At 33.1% G+C, this 19,009-nt stretch overlaps 2 protein-coding genes across 2 annotated transcripts; both read right to left on the bottom strand.

Moving 5' to 3' along the window:
* Positions 1-1,604: 1,604 nt before the first annotated feature.
* LOC112019729 (uncharacterized) lies at positions 1,605-6,236 on the bottom strand. Its single transcript, XM_065764321.1, has 5 exons — positions 4,974-6,236; positions 4,587-4,838; positions 3,590-3,670; positions 2,565-3,086; positions 1,605-1,944 (listed from the first exon to the last, which is right to left on the bottom strand). Exons 1-5 carry the CDS (start codon positions 6,144-6,146, stop codon positions 1,888-1,890), a joined length of 2,085 nt encoding a protein of 694 aa, XP_065620393.1. The 5' UTR covers positions 6,147-6,236; the 3' UTR covers positions 1,605-1,887.
* A 3,767-nt stretch (positions 6,237-10,003) lies between these two features.
* On the bottom strand, positions 10,004-14,067 carry LOC112019736 (ubiquitin-conjugating enzyme E2 27). The gene is made up of 5 exons (XM_065764320.1): positions 13,893-14,067; positions 13,199-13,247; positions 10,848-11,007; positions 10,649-10,738; positions 10,004-10,425 (listed from the first exon to the last, which is right to left on the bottom strand). Exons 1-5 carry the CDS (start codon positions 14,017-14,019, stop codon positions 10,318-10,320), a joined length of 534 nt encoding a protein of 177 aa, XP_065620392.1. The 5' UTR covers positions 14,020-14,067; the 3' UTR covers positions 10,004-10,317.
* Between the last annotated feature and the right edge of the window lie 4,942 nt (positions 14,068-19,009).

The following is a 19,009-nucleotide window of genomic DNA, read 5'->3' on the forward strand; positions in this document are numbered from 1 at the left end:
GCTATCAAAATCCATGAAATTTCGTTGAGCAATCTCATCTCAAAATCATAGCAAGAGTCTTCTCAAAAAAAAAAAAAAAAATCATAGCAAGAGTTAATGGCAAGTACCTTTTTGACAAAAATTTAAAAGGATAAGGACTGAAATAAAAAATTGTAAAGGATAGGGACCATTTTGAAACATGAAAAAAAAAAAATTTTTTTTAATTTTTTAAGCAAAGCGACAAAGTAAAACTATGGGAGTCTATATACTTCATCTGGAACCGCAGCCTCAACAATGACATCGGAGCTAATTGGTTTACTTCTTTTTTTCTTTGTTGATAAAAAAGCTTTGGTTTTATTTATTTTATTTTATTTTATTATTATAAAAAAATCTTTGGTTTTCAATAGCACGTAAGTGATTGACTAATTTTATTTATTTTATTTTATTTTATTATTATAAAAAAAGCTTTGGTTTTCAATAGCACGTAAGTGATTGACTAACTTCTTCTCAAAAAAAAAAACAAAAGTGATTGACTAACTAACAAATTAATATGCAATAATCATCACATTATTAAAATCAAATATCAATATGCAATAAAAAAAATATTACATGTGTGCGCGCGCACACACATATATATCTTTGAATTTCAAGTAAATATGTGATAGGAATTGAATGCATAATCATCGCATTATTATCTATTGATTTTAGTCTAATGAAACTGGCATTTTTATTCTTGTTTGTTGAGATTAATAATGGTTTTTTTTTTCTTGAGAAACAATTAATAATGGTATTTAAAAAAGGGAAGCACGATGGAAAACATTTTTAATTTTGTTTATTGAGATTAATAATGTTAGATTTTCCTTCTTTTTTTTTTTTTTTTTTAAAGGTTTGTTTAATATTTTAATCCCTAACTTTTATTTCATGTTTCAAAATGATCCTCATCCATTGAAATGTTTCATTTTCGGCCTTATACTTTTAAGTTTGGGTAAAAAAGGTCCCAACCATTAACTCTTATTCTAAATTTCTCTATCTCCAAATAGATATAATAAAACAAAGAGTAAACAAATATTTGAATAAGTAATCTCTTCCCTCCTTTGTTGCTATCAAAATCCATGAAATTTCGTTGAGCAATCTCATCTCAAAATCATAGCAAGAGTCTTCTCAAAAAAAAAAAAAAAAATCATAGCAAGAGTTAATGGCAAGTACCTTTTTGACAAAAATTTAAAAGGATAAGGACTGAAATAAAAAATTGTAAAGGATAGGGACCATTTTGAAACATGAAAAAAAAAAAGATGCGGACTAAATATGTAATTAAACCTTTTTTTTTTTTTAAGAATTTAATATCGATTTATGCTTTTGGTTTTACTTATACGTATTTAAGGGTCTAAAATGAAGGGTTTACCTTTTGAGGTGCATCCCCATTCACTTTATGGTAATAAATTGCGCTAAAAATGTAATTCTTAAGCTTTCAATTTGGAAGACTTCTTTTCATTCGGAGTAAGATCCTGATTTTTACCAACCTTACTTTTATCTGATAATGAAATGAAATGCTACATGCATTTGATGCTGCAGAACACAAGTGCACCTCACACAATATTAAGCTCACCTCTGCTTTGGCTAAAAAATTCAACAAAAGAGACTCTTCCCACTAAAACTTTTACTCCCTTAGTTTTGGATGAAGAAACGCCAACAATGGACTCTCGAGTATGATTAAGGACATTGAATCAACTAATTAATGAAAAAAGAATCATTTACAGATTGAATGGGGGAATTTACTCAAGGATAAGATCACCTAATTATATGTACAAACTGTGTACATAGACTTCTCATCCAAAAAAAAAAGAAGATGCATGTACAGGTACTACAGATATCTAACCATCTGAAGAGGAGAAAATGAACAAAGCAAATTTAGTTGCTGGCATCAAAGTATTTTGGGTCTGAAGGAAAATGATATTCCACATGTAACTGCAATGTAAAAACAACAACAACAACAACAATGTCATAAGGACATGCTAAAAGAAACATTCAACCTGATATATATGTATGTATAGTCAAGAGCATTTGGTGTAACTCTTTATTCATATTAAACTGAAATTAAATTTTTATTGAATTAATATTTTAAAATTTCCACTTTTTTATTTTTATTTTTTATTTATTTTTATATATGGATAGTGGGGAAGAGGGAAGATGGGATTCAAACCACAGACATCAATCACCACCGAAGATGTTACTACCATTGACAATCACTTGAACTTTGTTCTTCTTAATATGCATGACAAATTTCATGTTAATCAGATGTTGATTATTGTTCAACCCATAATTTCATGTTCTATGTATAATTTTAAAACACACAAAACTTGAAATTTAAACTTTTTATAGATGAGATAACCATTCATCACTAATCATCTTAGAATTTTGCAAGAATAAAGTACAATAGTGGATTTTTAACATACACATTTAATAAAATATTGAGTGGTGTAGTATTACTAGAAGTTACACTAAGTATTTTTGAACCTAATCCTATATATAAATGTATATATGTACGTTTGTATGTACGTATGTATGCATGTATGTATATATAGTACCTTGCCCTCATCAGCATCTGTATGGCGTTGGGGGAAGACCACCCTCAAATCATTATACAAGTAGAAGCGTCGCTCTACTTCAACACTCATATTCTTCATTGTTGGTTCAGATAAGGAATTGGTTTGGCACTTTTGGACTGTCCTTGAACATTTCTTAGGTAAAGGGCAACAAATACGGAGCTGTAGAGCATAACGCAGAACACCAGTACCAGTGGCATTGTCATTGATCTTTGGAGGGCTGTGTTCAGATTGGCTTTCAGTTATGTGATTTCTATTTGATGGAAAGTTGTACTCCCTGCCAGTCTTTTTATATTCACCACTGTTAAATCCACTACAATGCAAGGTCACAGCATCAAACCCATTTGAATTAGCATCACTGTTGCTAAGCTGCTTGGTATAACTAGTGTTTTGGATCAACAAGGGCTTGGCATCATTTTTCAAGTCAGGACCTTTAGGTCTTCCATTCGCAGACACAGATGTTGGTGCAGAAGGTGCTAGAGAGATCTTTTGCCGCAGGAATGTCTTTCATTTTAATCAATGTGAAGACGGAAAGGATCATCATAAGAATGTTAAGTCACAAATAATAAATAAGTTTAGAAAGAAAAGGCATATTCCACATAAAATTTGACATGAAATTTTCGATTCAGGTTTTCACCCTTTGTTTTCTTTTGACAAAAGAAAAGAGAACTCCTCAATTCTGTAACCATGAGGATGCAGATCTATATTATAGTCTTAGCATAATTTTATGATTAATGGAAAAATGCAGAGAGTGGGCTATTTAGGGTATGGGAAATTTCAGGTAGAGTTCTGCTCAGGCTCAATGATATTAGTGATACAGCATATATCCTTTGTTAAATTACTGAAATATGAAATGACTTTATTCAAATCCACGTAAAAGTTCCAAATACCTGTCAATATAGTTGTTACTTAAACCATATGAAGATAATGGAAAAATTCAATAGAACTGAGTAGAAATCACATTGCTTTTTTTTTTCTTTTCTTTTTTTTTTGGTATTGGAAACTACCTTGGTACCAGCTGGCATGTCACTCAAATCATAATTGCATAAGAAGGTGTGGATGGGTGTCTTTTCCGGGTTGCTGAGAACCTGCCATAAACAATTCAGTTCAACAGTTTATGATGGTTTTCTCTTAAGCTGTACTGTCATCAGATATCATCCATTCTATGCATTAATGCACAAATAACATAAAGAAGTTGACATGATGGTAATCAATTCTCTTATATTTCATGAATCTCATGTAAGAATAGCCATTGTCTTTTATGACATACATGGACACAAGTAGCTTGGCAATATATCTTGCTGGCAGACAGTTTTGGCACCAATTCTTGCAAATTAAATCATTGTGTAAGAAACTTCAATTTGGTGGGACACAAACAAAATAAGTGAGTTGCATTTAATCATATAGAAGTTAAAGCATTGGCCACAAAGAAGCTGACAGCATACTCAATTCTTTTACAATCTATAAACACAGAGCCATGCAAACCAGCCAATGTATTGTAATCAAGCAGGTCCTACGTGTGTCAACCTCAATTAGAAATCTTCGAGACCTCTATGCCTAGGTATCCATGTTCTTTTCCTTCTAAAAGGTTTTTTTTTTTTTCAGGGGTGGGGGGGGAGCAGAATTGGAGGGATAAGAAAGTAATTTTCATGTCATTAAACAATGAAATTTCAGATGTAACCTAGGATTATGGTGGGACTTAATACCAACCTAAACCCAATGTTTCCAACACCGAGACTAAAAGTTCCCCGCCCTCTCTGCTGCCAATTATAAATATGATTGTAACTTTCTGCTAGATTAGGAACATATAGCTCAAAACAAATAGATCAAAACTCTCTATGCCACATTGTCAACTATTGCCAATTTCCTAATAAATCATAGAGTATCAAAACTCTCTTAATGATAAGGAGCAATTCAACCTAAATTCAACGCATTGCTCTAGTCTAGATACAAGTTCATATGTATAACTCGGTAATTATAACATTTTGAGGGCTAGCCACTTACTAGCTGTATACATCCTCTCATTGGTATACGTAGGCGGCTCTTTTCTGCTTGTGGTTCATCAATGTTAGGGCTCCTTTTCATTTTTGTGCTTCTGCACTTGTTTGCTGCTTTATTAGCAGCAAGATCAATTGTCGAATAATACAACAAATAGTTATCTCCTTCCACACTTGTTACTGCAAATGGAAGTTTTTGTGATTTTGGTGAGAAGTTCCCCCCAGTAACATTCAGAACAGCAAGGAAACCATCGATCTTCTGAAATTATAAATGAAAAACAAGGAACTAAAATTATAAACAGATAATGCTAAGTTATAAAGTATAGTAAGTCTAATATGAATCAAATGCAGAAATAAGGCCCTATATTACAAGACTGAAGGTACAAAAGCCAACCTGACTAATTTTTCCAGATAATAACCGACCAGACAACAGAGACTCCTCGAATGAACCAACCAAAGACCTTCTAACTGGCTGTCCACTCAGAGATCTAACCAATTTCACATGGGAAGTAAATTCAGAATCCTGACCCCAATGCTGTCCCATGCCAGTGGTGTTCTGAGGAATAAACAGGTCAAACTTCTTCTGCAAATTATCAAAATCTTGTGAAGATTTACTTGGCACCCTAAAGTTGTTTTTCTCGGAAGATAAATGGCCTAAGACAGTTCCATCAAGTGACTGTTCCATGTCCTTGAAAGTTATAATGCCCTCATCTATCTCTGTTGTATTAACCTTAAATCCTCCTGCAGATTTCACTCTTTCACGGAATTTTGGACCAAGGGGAGACAAAGACAAGGGAGGTGATATCCCCTTTTTTGTATTTGGAACTATGGCTATTGCCCCAGTTTTGGACTGGGCCTTGGTTGATTCTACCAAGTAATTAAGCTCAGGAGATGGTGTAAAATTATTATGACATTGTGGCTCCTGATTTTCTAGCAATGGGCCATCAGTGAGCATAGTGGAATTTGCCCCACAATTATCATCCAGTGAATTCTTCCACTGGGGGAAGCATGACAGAGACCAGATTGGAGAACTGAAATAATCGGAGTCGCCTTTATGAGCTCTCTTATGCTCTTGTAACATGGAAAAATTATAAGGATCATTATCACTACTGAAATTACTTTGATAAACACCACTGCCAATGTCTGGAGAATCACCATTGAATTGATCAGGTAGAAGCATTCCATTCAGAGGTGACAATAACCGCTTCCTGACCACTGACCCAGTGGTCTCACTTGGATTATTATTGACACTAGCCACAGTAGAACATTGTTTTCCACCAAGCACATCAATAGGAGAATTTACAGCCCTTGATTCAAAACCAACAATCCTAGGAACAGGTTTCTGAATTTTCCTTTCACTTTTACCAGGAAACCAGCCACGTTGTTCCATAGAATTAATCTTCAACTTATGCATGCTGCTTCTACCATCTTTATGCATGTTTAAACAATCCAGCTCCTTTGGAAGGTCCACAATAGTTCTCCTTTGAGCCTCTCCAGAAGAGGCGCATGGAATATCCACTTGCATTCGATTTCCTCCATGCATCCCACTCAAGTCACAACTTCTCATGCCAACAATTCTAGGTTGACTTTGCACAAATGTGCTCAGTGATGCTGCCACTTCCTCAGCAATACTGCCAGAGGACACTTGAGGAAACCACCAACTCCTGCCAGAATCTCCTTTAGGTCTTTGATTGGTTAGAAACTGTAAGAAACAACAAAAATAAATGTTTATTTTTTCAAACTAACACCCTCCCCCCCCCCCCCACTTAACTAAGGTTATTACAACTATTAGTTTTCAATTCGAGTTGTTCATTTCTCTGAACAGAACAAGAAGAAGGATAAGACCCAGTTTCCATTTCCCTTCTTTCTTAAATTTCTCCCCAGCCAAACAGATTGCAACATTAAACAAACCATATCCATAAAATTGCTACTTACCAAATAATGTCCATGACATCAAAGCTGCCCAATTTTCATTCACAATTAACAAAAACAACAAAAGGGGAGTATTTGTGAAAAAAAGAGAAAAGAAAAAAATACGCACCAGTAAAGCTTGCGATCAAAAATAAACATAAACAATTATCAAGCAAAATCAAAAACCCATTTCTCTCTCTCTGTTGTTATTCTAAAGTTTTCAACTTTTCTTCTCTTTCCAGTCTCTTCTGTTCCCTTTGAAGTTCCTCTCATTTCCATATATCTCTCTATCTCTATCTTTATCTAAAACTGTGCGTGTTTGTTTCTTTATACACAACGAATGTTCAATGTTTTATTGGTATTGGGTATTGGTGGATGATTTGTTAGTATAATATAAGCCTTCCAAAATTGAAAATTTAAAAGAAAGAAAAATGGTGGGTCATGATTGTTTTTACTTAGCTAGAATTTTCTGGCTGGCTGCGTTCGAAGTTTGAGTACCACACTTTGCAATAGGAAACATACAAGTCCACATATGACAACATGCGTTTCTGTTTGTCGTCCCAAGTTGTGGTTCTCTTTACTTNGCCCATTCTACAGTTAAGTATATTTTCTTCTGAATATTCAAGATGGTCTACTTTACTTCCCCTTCCTACTTCTACACATGTATCAACTTCTACTTTCAAGTTCCATTAACAGCTACAATCAAGTTGCCTAAAGCTACCGATGCCAACAAAGAAAATAAAACTTCACATTCCTTATCCCCACTAATAAAATAAGCAAACTTTGACAAATTTGATTTCATTTCCAGGATTCGTGTGATGGAGACTATGAAATCTATTTACCAAATGCATCTGATTTCAATCATAGCACTTTGATCAGATTGTATAGATAAACTTGGTCAAAAAACCAGGAATCCCAAAAGTACACTTATAAACATAAACAATTATCAAGCAAAATCAAAAACCCATTTCTCTCTCTCTGTTGTTATTCTAAAGTTTTCAACTTTTCTTCTCTTTCCAGTCTCTTCTGTTCCCTTTGAAGTTCCTCTCATTTCCATATATCTCTCTATCTCTATCTTTATCTAAAACTGTGCGTGTTTGTTTCTTTATACACAACGAATGTTCAATGTTTTATTGGTATTGGGTATTGGTGGATGATTTGTTAGTATAATATAAGCCTTCCAAAATTGAAAATTTAAAAGAAAGAAAAATGGTGGGTCATGATTGTTTTTACTTAGCTAGAATTTTCTGGCTGGCTGCGTTCGAAGTTTGAGTACCACACTTTGCAATAGGAAACATACAAGTCCACATATGACAACATGCGTTTCTGTTTGTCGTCCCAAGTTGTGGTTCTCTTTACTTCTTTTTACTTTTTCCCTGTCCACGTCAATATCTTTTTTAGGCCATTACTTCACTTGCCCTTACCTTCACCTAAAAACAACAACATGTAGTAATGTTAATGTACACCTCTCTACCTGTCCTATGTAGCTTTTACCTTTTTTACTTGTTGGAGAATCAAGAAAAGGAAAAAAATTACTTTGTGGGTGAAAATTGCACTAACATGAATGTTAGGTTAGGGTATCTACTAGGTATGATTGTTTTTAGTTTAAAATGACAGTTTGTTTTTACTGTCAATTTTTTAATGTACCATTTTTCTTTTTTTTTAAAGGATCATTTTTTAAAAAGTTATTTTTATACTTTTTGACAGATTATTGTTAAATAAAAACAAACTTATCCAATATGAACATATATAGAATTTCAAGAGTTCAAGGTGTGAACAACTAAAGGTGACACGACTTTTAGTTGACTCAATTTGTAAAAACCAAAAATCAATTAGTATCTTAATTAAAGATATCATTATAGAAGGGATAAGTTTATATCTTATCATATTATTTTAAGGGTGGCAATTTATCTTCATAAAAAAAAAAAAATTAGCAATTTATCCCATATGAATAAGGCTAAACCCAAAGTTAAAGAATATAAAAAGTAAAGTATATTCAATTTTAAGTCGGTACAAATATTCAGTTGAACAAGAAATAAACAAGTATCTTGTAATTTATTTCATTTTTTTTGTTAAGAAAAAAGTCTTGTAACTTGGTAGCATTGCCTTTTCTTTCTTATAAGGAGAACAAAAGTTCAAATTCCCCTTTTCTACTCATTGTAAATTGAGAGAGGAAAAACAAAGTAATAATTAATGACTAGTTATTATTTTAAATTAGAAAACAATAATTGTTATAAACTATAATTAATATTGAAAAGCAATTGTTCTCAATATATTCCTTAGGAAGCTTTTTTACAACTCTTACATCATTTTTGTTTTCCTTCTCACAAACCTTCAATGTCAATGTTCCACAGATATTTTTTTTTAATTTTTTTTTTCCTTTTTCTACCGATAATCTATTCATGGAGGTGGAACAACGGTGGAGGAGAAAGAGATAAAGAGAGAGTCAAATATAACACCTTTTTTTGAGTTTAGAGATAGACATAAAATATAATAAATGAGAGATAATTAATGAGATCCTAATCAGAATATTAGTATTAATGAATGTATTTTTTTGACCGTTAGATTTACTTAAATTCAATAATTTAAAAAATATATAACTTAAACCCATCTTTTTATATATATATATATATATATATAGAGTTTAACGACGAATTGGTCTGAATTGATGGATTGCTTTTCAACACATTTATGTTGCCTATGTATAACCATTAATACCCGAAAGCAAGCGATCCACCAACCTAGTGCGGCCCTTTGGTTGAGCCACCTTTTTTCTTGGTGGAATTTAAAGAAAAAGTACAACATGATGGACCTAGAGAGCTGAACTATTAAACTATTTAGGTACCACAACATTGAACCAAGTTCTTTATAATCATGTGTGCAAGTTTTCCTTTAGGTACAAGTAAAACATCTGAATGATTGTGTTTATTCCACCGTTGATGGTATAGGGCTTAGTGTGTTGCTAATGAAAGAATTAATTACGTTCATTTCGAATTAAAATCATAAAATATAAGTCAAATTATAAGGTTCCACAACATTGAACCTAGAGACTTGAACTATTAAACTATTTAGGTTCTACAACATTGAACCAAGTTCTTTTTAATCATGTGTTTGAGTTTTCCTTTAGGTATAAGTAAAACATCTGAATGATTCTGGTTTTTCCACAGGTGATGGGATAGGGCTTCGCGTGTTGCTAATGAAAGAATTAATTACATTCATTTCGAATTAAAATCATAAAATACAAGTCAAATTATAAGGTTACTCGTACAGTTCTAAGTAATTGAGTCCATCTTTATCTAGCAGGGTTGTAATGCATCAATTATATACATCATCCCTCTTATATTATATACATCGTCCCTCTTATATGTGTAAGCCCCAGAATCATATGAGATCTGCGCGCCAAGAGGGAGGATAGATATATGTAATGCATGAGATAATTTCCCTCCTAAAGGCAATCTCCCAAAGTTAGGTATTTATTTATCATCAAATCATTAGTTTATTAAAACAAGGTGGTGAACATAAAACTTTCTTCTTGAATTTTGAACACTTCAATTGCACTGATAGTTATGGCAACTTACAGCAAAAGTTGCTCGACAATAAGTGAGTGTCGCATGGATTGTGTTACATCAGAAGATAGATATGTTTGCAAAAACATAGTATGCAAGGAATTAAAAGACAAAAAAGAAAAAGAAAAAAAAAGGTCCTAGGCTAGATGAGGCAACTTAGAGATCCAAAGTAAACCTTTGTATTTGTATAAATTCCAGCAATACATGGTTGGTGGTGCATAAAAGGTTGAGTAGCACAACACTTAGCACCTGGTGCACGCACTAGCCAGAGCACAGCTTTTCAAGAGCCAAGTTTTCATCACCACCAACAGCTTCCAGAGAACTTCTCACATGAGCCTCAGCAAAGCCCATCTCCACAAGTCTTTGCACCTGCAGCTTATCAAGTTGCCATTGATTAAGACAAATTACAAGTTGCAAATGCATTGATTCAATTCGAAAGAAAACTACAGATAGAAGTACCAATACGTATGATACTAAACCAAAATTCCACATCCAAAACCTTTTTCACTCATGAATATACTGACAGAAACTCACACAAGTATATGCCCTCTCTATCCCATAAAAATATTTAGAGAGAGAGAGCGCACCACACCTTTTCCTCAACTCCAAGAGATGATGCCTTTGCAAAAGATTCTGTCCAGTAACGAGCTGTGCCAAGAAAGGTTTGATATTCCCTAATGTACTGCATTGTCCACATACAGACTAATTTAGAATGGGACGAGAACCTAGCAACAGTAAGAAACACTAAGGCAAGACTGACAACAACGAATTAGCCACTGAATATTAGAGACCTGTTGTGCTACCACGGCATCTTGAGGGTCATCAGGTTCAGGGGCAGAGAGCAGTGCTTGTACTGAAAGAAGTGCTGTCTTCAGAGTTAATGCTGGACTCCATTGGTCCTTCAAAATGTCAAGGCAAATTGCTCCACTTTGACTGCTGATATTGGGGTGCCTTAACAGGTAAACATCATGGAGAAGTTATCCAAGCATTAATCATCTTGGATATGCACTGGGGAGCTGGATAATACACTCCAAGAAAGATAGAAAAGGAAATAGAAAGTTGCAGGAGATAACATCAACTAGCACCAGGGATTCAAGTTTCACTTGAAATTGATGATTATCAAGTTTGACGCCAGCCTAACCAGGGGTTTAGATACTAAACTACAACAGATACAGAGTTTTACATCTTTTTTTCCTGTTTTGAACATGTATTAGCAACAATTAACTGCAAATTTGCAGAGATGAACTGTACACGATCTTAGTATTAGCATTAGTTTAAAATTTTTGATAGCTGAGTTTTTTTTTAAAAACACACACAAAATGCATGGATGCATTTGAGATCCACACTGACTGGCACAAAGCAATGGATCATAAACCAATTTAAGGATCATTCACAAAGAGGGAGAGAGATGCTCTATATTGGGAGTGGTTCTACATAGCCCATCTAAGAACAACATGGGCCAATTCTTAAAACTTGTATTATCTTGGGTAAACCTTAGATACAGTACTTTAATGCAGTACATTAGGTTACTCAATTAGATTCAAACGCCCTTCTCCCAAAAAAAAAAAAAAAAAACTGCTGATATTGGGGTGCCTTAACAGGTAAACATCATGGAGAAGTTATCCAAGCATTAATCATCTTGGATATGCACTGGGGAGCTGGATAATACACTCCAAGAAAGATAGAAAAGGAAATAGAAAGTTGCAGGAGATAACATCAACTAGCACCAGGGATTCAAGTTTCACTTGAAATTGATGATTATCAAGTTTGACGCCAGCCTAACCAGGGGTTTAGATACTAAACTACAACAGATACAGAGTTTTACATCTTTTTTTCCTGTTTTGAACATGTATTAGCAACAATTAACTGCAAATTTGCAGAGATGAACTGTACACGATCTTAGTATTAGCATTAGTTTAAAATTTTTGATAGCTGAGTTTTTTTTTAAAAACACACACAAAATGCATGGATGCATTTGAGATCCACACTGACTGGCACAAAGCAATGGATCATAAACCAATTTAAGGATCATTCACAAAGAGGGAGAGAGATGCTCTATATTGGGAGTGGTTCTACATAGCCCATCTAAGAACAACATGGGCCAATTCTTAAAACTTGTATTATCTTGGGTAAACCTTAGATACAGTACTTTAATGCAGTACATTAGGTTACTCAATTAGATTCAAACGCCCTTCTCCAAAAAAAAAAAAAAAAAAAAAAAGATTCAAACGCATAGCTGCATTGAATTGTCCTTGAAAAGGATAAACATTATTTGTCTTTTATAGGTCAATGCAACCATATGTTTGGATTTAATTGGAGAACTGAATGTAATGCACCTAAGGCACAATATCTAAGTTTTATCCTATTATATTCTATTCCTGGTTTACATAACCAAAATTGTACTCTCCTTTCATAAGTAATAAAAATTCTCAACTAAACAAAAAAAAAATTTGTACAATAGGGTGTGAGTATTAAATCCTTCCAAGAGATTAAAAATGAAAATTTATTGGAGCAGTAAATTCCAAGAATGAATTACAATGGACGCTGCCCAAAGCATGTAAGACAGTTGAAAACAAAGAGAGCAGGAAAATGGACAAAAGAGTTCCTATTAAGATTTTTGTAATTAAAGGTGCACAACCAACATGCAGTTTGTCTTGGTGCTTCCTTGGTTCTTCTTCCATATCAATGGTAGATCCAGATGTCTAAAACTAACTTACAGAAAATGGAAAAACCCACACACACAAAGCATTATCATATATGGTCAACCTCTGCAAGCTCCATGAAAGATATAGAAGCAGAAATATAATAATTAAAAGCTGACATTCCAATCAAATCAAATGTATTACTCTATTCATTCAGTTTATTATGTATTCATGTTAAACCAAAGCATAAATAAAATTTTCAACATCTAAATCCAAGGGTTTCCACTTTTCTTTAACTTGTTGTAGAACAATTTCCAAAAGCACCAGTCACTTCATTTAATCAAATAACCATCATTGTAACATTCCATAACATTACACGGACAAGCTTGTTTGAGAAAAAAATTGCGTATAAAACGAAGTGCCACCAAATGAATCAAGAAAAAAACTATAAATATTGAACAGAGAAGATCAAAACACATAATAAATTAATAATTTCCTACCAAACTTTGGTTGCAAACTGCATTTTTGGAGGCTCAAAAGGGTACCCATCTGCGAAAAGAAACCCACCAATGCAAAGTTAATAAGCAAGTCCCACATCCTCCTCCATCATTAAAACACAACTAACAAATAGTCAAACATTATCTTAGAAATAATCAAAAATCCCAAACTTTAAATCCTTGTACCCTACACTTGTACTTTTGTATGAGCTTATTTGGTGTTTATAGTGTAAAAGTATAACCGTACCTTGAAACATGTGATGCTTTAACAAGCAGTGCATTCATTCTTTTCTAGGTGAAAAATAAGCTCATCCAAATGAATCCACACACACCAATTACACAATTCAAAACCATTTTAAAAGCCAAAAACTAAAAACCCCACAAAGCAACCTCAAAATTCTGTCTTTACCCTCAACACATTTCAAACCACAAAGAGCAAAAAAAAAACCCATTACACAAATTTACACCTTTTTTGTTTTACCATTCCCCCCAAATCACACACTAATTACACAATCCACAGACAAATTAAAGCTTCAACCTTTACAAACCCCCCAAACCCAGGTCAAAATTTCTCACTTCACCCACTAACCTAACCTGAACAACAAACAAAAAAAACGACACCGTTTATGAAAACAAACCCTAAAAAAAATTACATTACAAAATTGACAAAAAAAATGAAAAATTGGGAAATTGGGACCTGGCAAAGAGATATCGATTTGGAAGGTACCCCCTTCATAAGGAGTACCAATGGGTCCAGGAATGGTTCCAACGAGACGAGCAAGATTGTCGCTTTTTGGGCTCACTTTGATGCCTGATGCCGCCATGTCTCTGCTACATTCTTGTAGCTCCTTTTGCACTCTTCCAAAATTTTTTTTTTTTTTTTTGGTGCTATAATCTCAGTCTCACTGTGATGCTTTTGCTTTTGCTTTTGGATTGGAGAGAGAGAGAGAGTGGGTGTGAAGAAATTTCGTTTTCAATAGGTGGGAGAAAGAGATACAGTGGAGTAAGGAACATGGTGGGGTTGCTTTTTCTGGGTGAATCTGAACCGTTTGTGCCACTTCAGGAGAGACAAAAAAGTTGAATCATTTTTTTGATCATCAACCGCGAATTGGCGCGAGATTATTATTATTATTAACATTATTATTTTTATATTAATATTATACTGATAGCTACGTTGTACGTGACATCCTCGTCCTTCCAGCGATGGAGTAATCTTCATGAATTATGCTAGTATTGAATAATTGGACACAATTTGCCACATGATTGAAAAAGTGTATCTTCACATGATCTGTTGACACACTTTTATCAATCACAACTCTCCATATAACGAGTTGTGACACAAAATTATACTCAATTTTGTGGTACTAACACAACCCTATCATTGCTTTAGTTTGCCACTCAGCCAGGTTTCACATTCATCTAATACTTTTTTTTTTTTTGAGCTGATCTAATACATTTTAGTTAGGAATATTATATACAAGGTGTTTGTTACCGACAACTATTAAAAAAAAAAATGCCGTGGGTTCAATGTCCAATTATGAAACCCTTAAACCAAAAAAAAGGATGAATCAAAATATATATAGCTGACTTAGCGGATAAACCAAGAATACGGAAATAACAACAGCAATTGGAGCAAATTAAGAATGTAATTGAATTATAAGGTCGCAATTGAACTGATTGAGCTTCAAATTGACATTATATTAAACCTATTAATCTGAAAGCGACTTAAAGAAGAATAACTTTAGTACAACTTAAAATGTTTTATTTTATTTTTTAATTATTTTATGTGGCAGACTATAATTAGTTGTAAGTTATTTTCACATTGATCCATTATTTTTTTTCCCATTACTTATTATTTGTCAAGTGATAAATTGTGTTTTTTTTTTACGTGGTTTTAGAATTTTTGTTTAAATATTATAAATTTATAAATAAAATTTTTATTATCACCTTACAGTTTTTGCTGAATACTTATCATCTTATTTAAAATTTTGAATATTGTGTACATATATATATATATATATCCAATTAAAAATACAAGAAAGAAAATATTAACAACTAAATGTGCTATCTTTATTTCAATTGAAATTGAGGGATTTTGAGTGAAATATTAATTTTCCAAACCACCTTTTGGTAGAGTCAGTAGATGGAGAGGGATCTCATCCTCCTTTAATCTTTATAATAAAATAAAATTCCAAGTATACTCATTATAAATAAATAAGAACTTGAGGGATTTTATTTCCATGCGTTTTGTCTTCAAACAACAATCACTTTATAAATTTCATGACTTTGAAGTTTCTTTAATAGCCAAAACTTCGTTTCTTTTCTTATTTGGAGGCTTTGAATTTTGTCTATAAGTTATTGATTGTGTTAATTTAGATTATGGAACTGTCAAAATCACCAATTGTATTTTCTTTGGATTGTAAACTCTTGTATTAATAATTATTAAATTTACTTATAGGATGAATAACTCAATCTATAAAGCAATTCAAAGAAAACAAAACTGTCTTAAAAGTGAAGCATGAAACAACCCTTTTATCGTAACTTTGAACATTATAAAAAATTATATGGACTAAATTGACCCAATTGATAGTTTATAAATGAAATAAAAAATTTCTTATCAAAGGAAAAAAGAAAGAAGAAAAAAGAAATTTTAAATTTAAGTGCACATGACTTTCTTTCTTCTTCTTCTTTTTTCACCTTTGATCTTTCCATACAAAAGCTTAAGCAATAAGCCCTCATTGCAGACCTTTTTTTGTGTATCTATTGAAAGAAGCTTCTTGTTATTGGAATAGAATAGGGTTAGGATTATGCATCCTTTTGATGCACTGCAGCAAATATTGCTATGAATGTTTGATGTGATGAGATTTTTTGTATTTCTTAGAACTTGTAATCACAGTTTTCTAGAGCAAATAACTTCGTTCTACACCAAGTTCCAATTAATTGATAAAATGCACACTAATACGAATGTTTTTGTTGCATGATTATTAGTTTGTTTTGTTTGAGTCGATTCGTTTTATGACCTTTGTTTGACATTTGATTATTCTGGATAGTAGGTTTGGAGTGATTTAGATTGACCTTCAATGTCTGTCAATGATTTTGCAGAATAGAATAGATTTCACCTGCTCTGCATAAATGATTTAATTTAATTTATATTCCTATTTCTAGATAAAGTAATGTATGCTTAAAAAATAGATTATTAAGCTGCCTTAGACTCTTAGTGCTCACAGAGTCGCAGTCACAGTCACAGCGCCCCCGCTTGGACCATTCTACAAGGCTAAAAGTCAATACGTGTGGAAAATACCCAATCTTTGTGCATCATATTTCATGCTTTTGGGTCTTTACAGATCATACATTTAATAGCTTTGGCCACATTACCTTGCCGACATCAATATACCATTGTAAATCATGACTCAAACCATTTATTTATTAGACAAAAAATACAAAAGGGTGCATCAAATAAAAGGGTATTGACAACCCTCTTTAAATTTATTATTAAAAAAAAAAAATCCATGATCACATTGAGCACTCAACTACCAAAAAAAAAAAAAAAACTATTTAGCAAGGGCATGCGCAACAATGATACAAGAGGTCCAACCCTACTTAACTCTAATCGATGTATGAGTTTAAACGAAGAAGATGCCGAGTGTTTGAGATATTTTAGCAACTTCCCAATCCACACATCAATGCTCTTCTCCTCCTTCACTTTTTTTTCTCAACCATCTTGCACATTGAAACCAAAGGTGGAAAAAAGGAAATGAAAGAAAGAACTGTGATGGACAGCTCCATTTTATTAACTGATGAAAGTCTCAAATTTCTAAGAAATGAATATACAAGAAAATAGATATATGGATAACTATAGTAGAAGTAATTGTACAAACTATTTCACACTCTAAATAGTATAGTTTGTTGAAAGGAATCCAATTTAAAAGGAAAAATAATAACAATTAAGAGCAATGGTACATAGTTACTCTTCTTGAAGGAGGGGGCTGACAGATTACAAGGAAGACCATTGCTAAGACAAAAACCAACACCAACCATAGCAGCAATTCATCACTAGAGTGCGAGCAGCAAGACCCATTTTCACTTTTGGATGTCCTTACACAATCTCTCTCAAATTCTATGTTTAATGACCAAAAGTGAAGGAAGCTATAAAGAACAATGGAGTCCAAAAATTCAAGAGCCTTTAGTGGTTATTAAGGCTTGGACTCTCCTATCCACAGAACTGTTAACAACCAATGGGAAGCTGACACTTCAATTCCAACTTTGTTGTTTTTTTTTTTTTTTTTTTTTAAAGCATATTTTGGTCCGTCTAATTGCTTGTGGCTATGATTTGATAGTAAATGTTCAAAAATTATATATGTACTTATTTGGTTACAGAACAATAGATTATACATATATATATTCCTTCTCAGAAAGCAAAGAAAAAAAAAGAGACTATAAATGTATTTTGAGGCCCAACCTACTTTTTTATTTTTATTATATACATAGGCCCAACCCACCTGGTCCAGAGGGCCTTAATTTCTCGTGCCGAAACACTTATAGAATCTGTGTAGAGGACCATTAGTAAATGACAATTTTGTCGTGCAAACACAACTTGGTCTATAATAGTCCAAAAAAGAAGCAACCAACACAGAATTGGGACCATATTATAGAGGTACTTTGGTCTCGGACTTGTTTGAAGTTGAACCACTTGTCAAGAGTGATCTAGTGCAAATCAAGAGCAAGTCAGCAGGGCCTAAAATTAGTAGCCTAGCAACTTATATGAATCCATTTACTGACATATTACATATATGAAATAAAATCTACCACTCATTCCTTAAGGACATGTTGGTCCTATAGGGCAGGTCATAATAGTGGTGGGCATTTTATTTTGGAAGAGAGAATAAAAATGAATAATTACCCTACCTATTAAGGGAATTGAATCGTGTGACAATTCCTCTAATATTAGGGGGGCTTGAGCTTTCTTAAAAGCTGGGGCTTGTTTTAGAAACTCCACCTACTTTGAACAGCATTAATCCCTAACTTTATAACAACGAAAAGTTGAGGTACCTCTTGCTTAATTACTAATCGACTTGCAAGTAACTTTAACTTTGCAAATGATTGCATGGGGTGAACATAATTTGTTTATGGGTGTGGGGTTGTGGGGGACTCGTAGATCCAATAAAAAAGTAGAAAATTATCTTATGAAGCGACTACGCGAAGATACTTTTTTACAGAAAGCAGAAATTTACATATTTGTAAATACAAATACAATTTTCTTATGAAGTGTTTTCATAAAATCACTATCTCATAGCATGTGGAACCTACACATTTATAGATTTTTTTTTTTTTGCTGAATACACATTTATAGATTTTAGGTACCATAAAATGATGGCAATGGTATTATGAAACTATTCCATAAGGACCTAAGGTGCTGCCTTGCAGACAAGGGAAGTAATTGATTAGTATGGGGGTAAGTTGACAAGTTATGTGTATGTCAAGCTTTTGGTACAGAGAAATAGATATGCATTTAAGAGAGAGAGAGAGAGGTCAGCACATTAAAGAAGAGCATGCGACAGACAGGTGAGAGTAGTAATAGCAATGGAATCGTGGTATTAAATTTCAAAGCATTCAAACTATATAAACGTGTTGTGAAGTTTTGACATACTAGAAAAAATTGACTAGTGTTTGTTGAATTAAATCTTCTATTGCTTTTCCCCCAAAAATCAAACACAAGTCATAATAATGGCTTTCGCATTTCTTCAACCGTTAATTCATGCAAAGTCATTCTTATTGCCTTTTAAATCACGCCATTTAGTAGCTTTACTTTGACAT

Source organism: Quercus suber, unplaced genomic scaffold, assembly GCF_002906115.3.
Source record: "Quercus suber isolate HL8 unplaced genomic scaffold, Cork oak 2.0 scaffold_551, whole genome shotgun sequence".
Taxonomy (NCBI): Eukaryota; Viridiplantae; Streptophyta; class Magnoliopsida; order Fagales; family Fagaceae; genus Quercus; species Quercus suber.

Bases quoted from the DNA above. Each gene is read 5' to 3' on its own strand.
- LOC112019729 (XM_065764321.1), bottom strand. From the start codon at position 6,146: ATGAGAAGTTGTGACTTGAGTGGGATGCATGGAGGAAATCGAATGCAA. The intron at 3,087-3,589 runs GTAGTTTCCAAT...TTAAAATGAAAG, and splicing joins ACATGCCAGCTGGTACCAAG to ACATTCCTGCGGCAAAAGAT. The intron at 1,945-2,564 runs GTACTATATATA...TTTACATTGCAG, and splicing joins CAGATGCTGATGAGGGCAAG to TTACATGTGGAATATCATTT.
- LOC112019736 (XM_065764320.1), bottom strand. From the start codon at position 14,019: ATGGCGGCATCAGGCATCAAAGTGAGCCCAAAAAGCGACAATCTTGCT. The intron at 11,008-13,198 runs GTAGGAAATTAT...TTACCTGTTAAG, and splicing joins CAGTTTGCAACCAAAGTTTG to GCACCCCAATATCAGCAGTC. The intron at 10,426-10,648 runs GTGTGGTGCGCT...GATAAGCTGCAG, and splicing joins CTCTTGGAGTTGAGGAAAAG to GTGCAAAGACTTGTGGAGAT.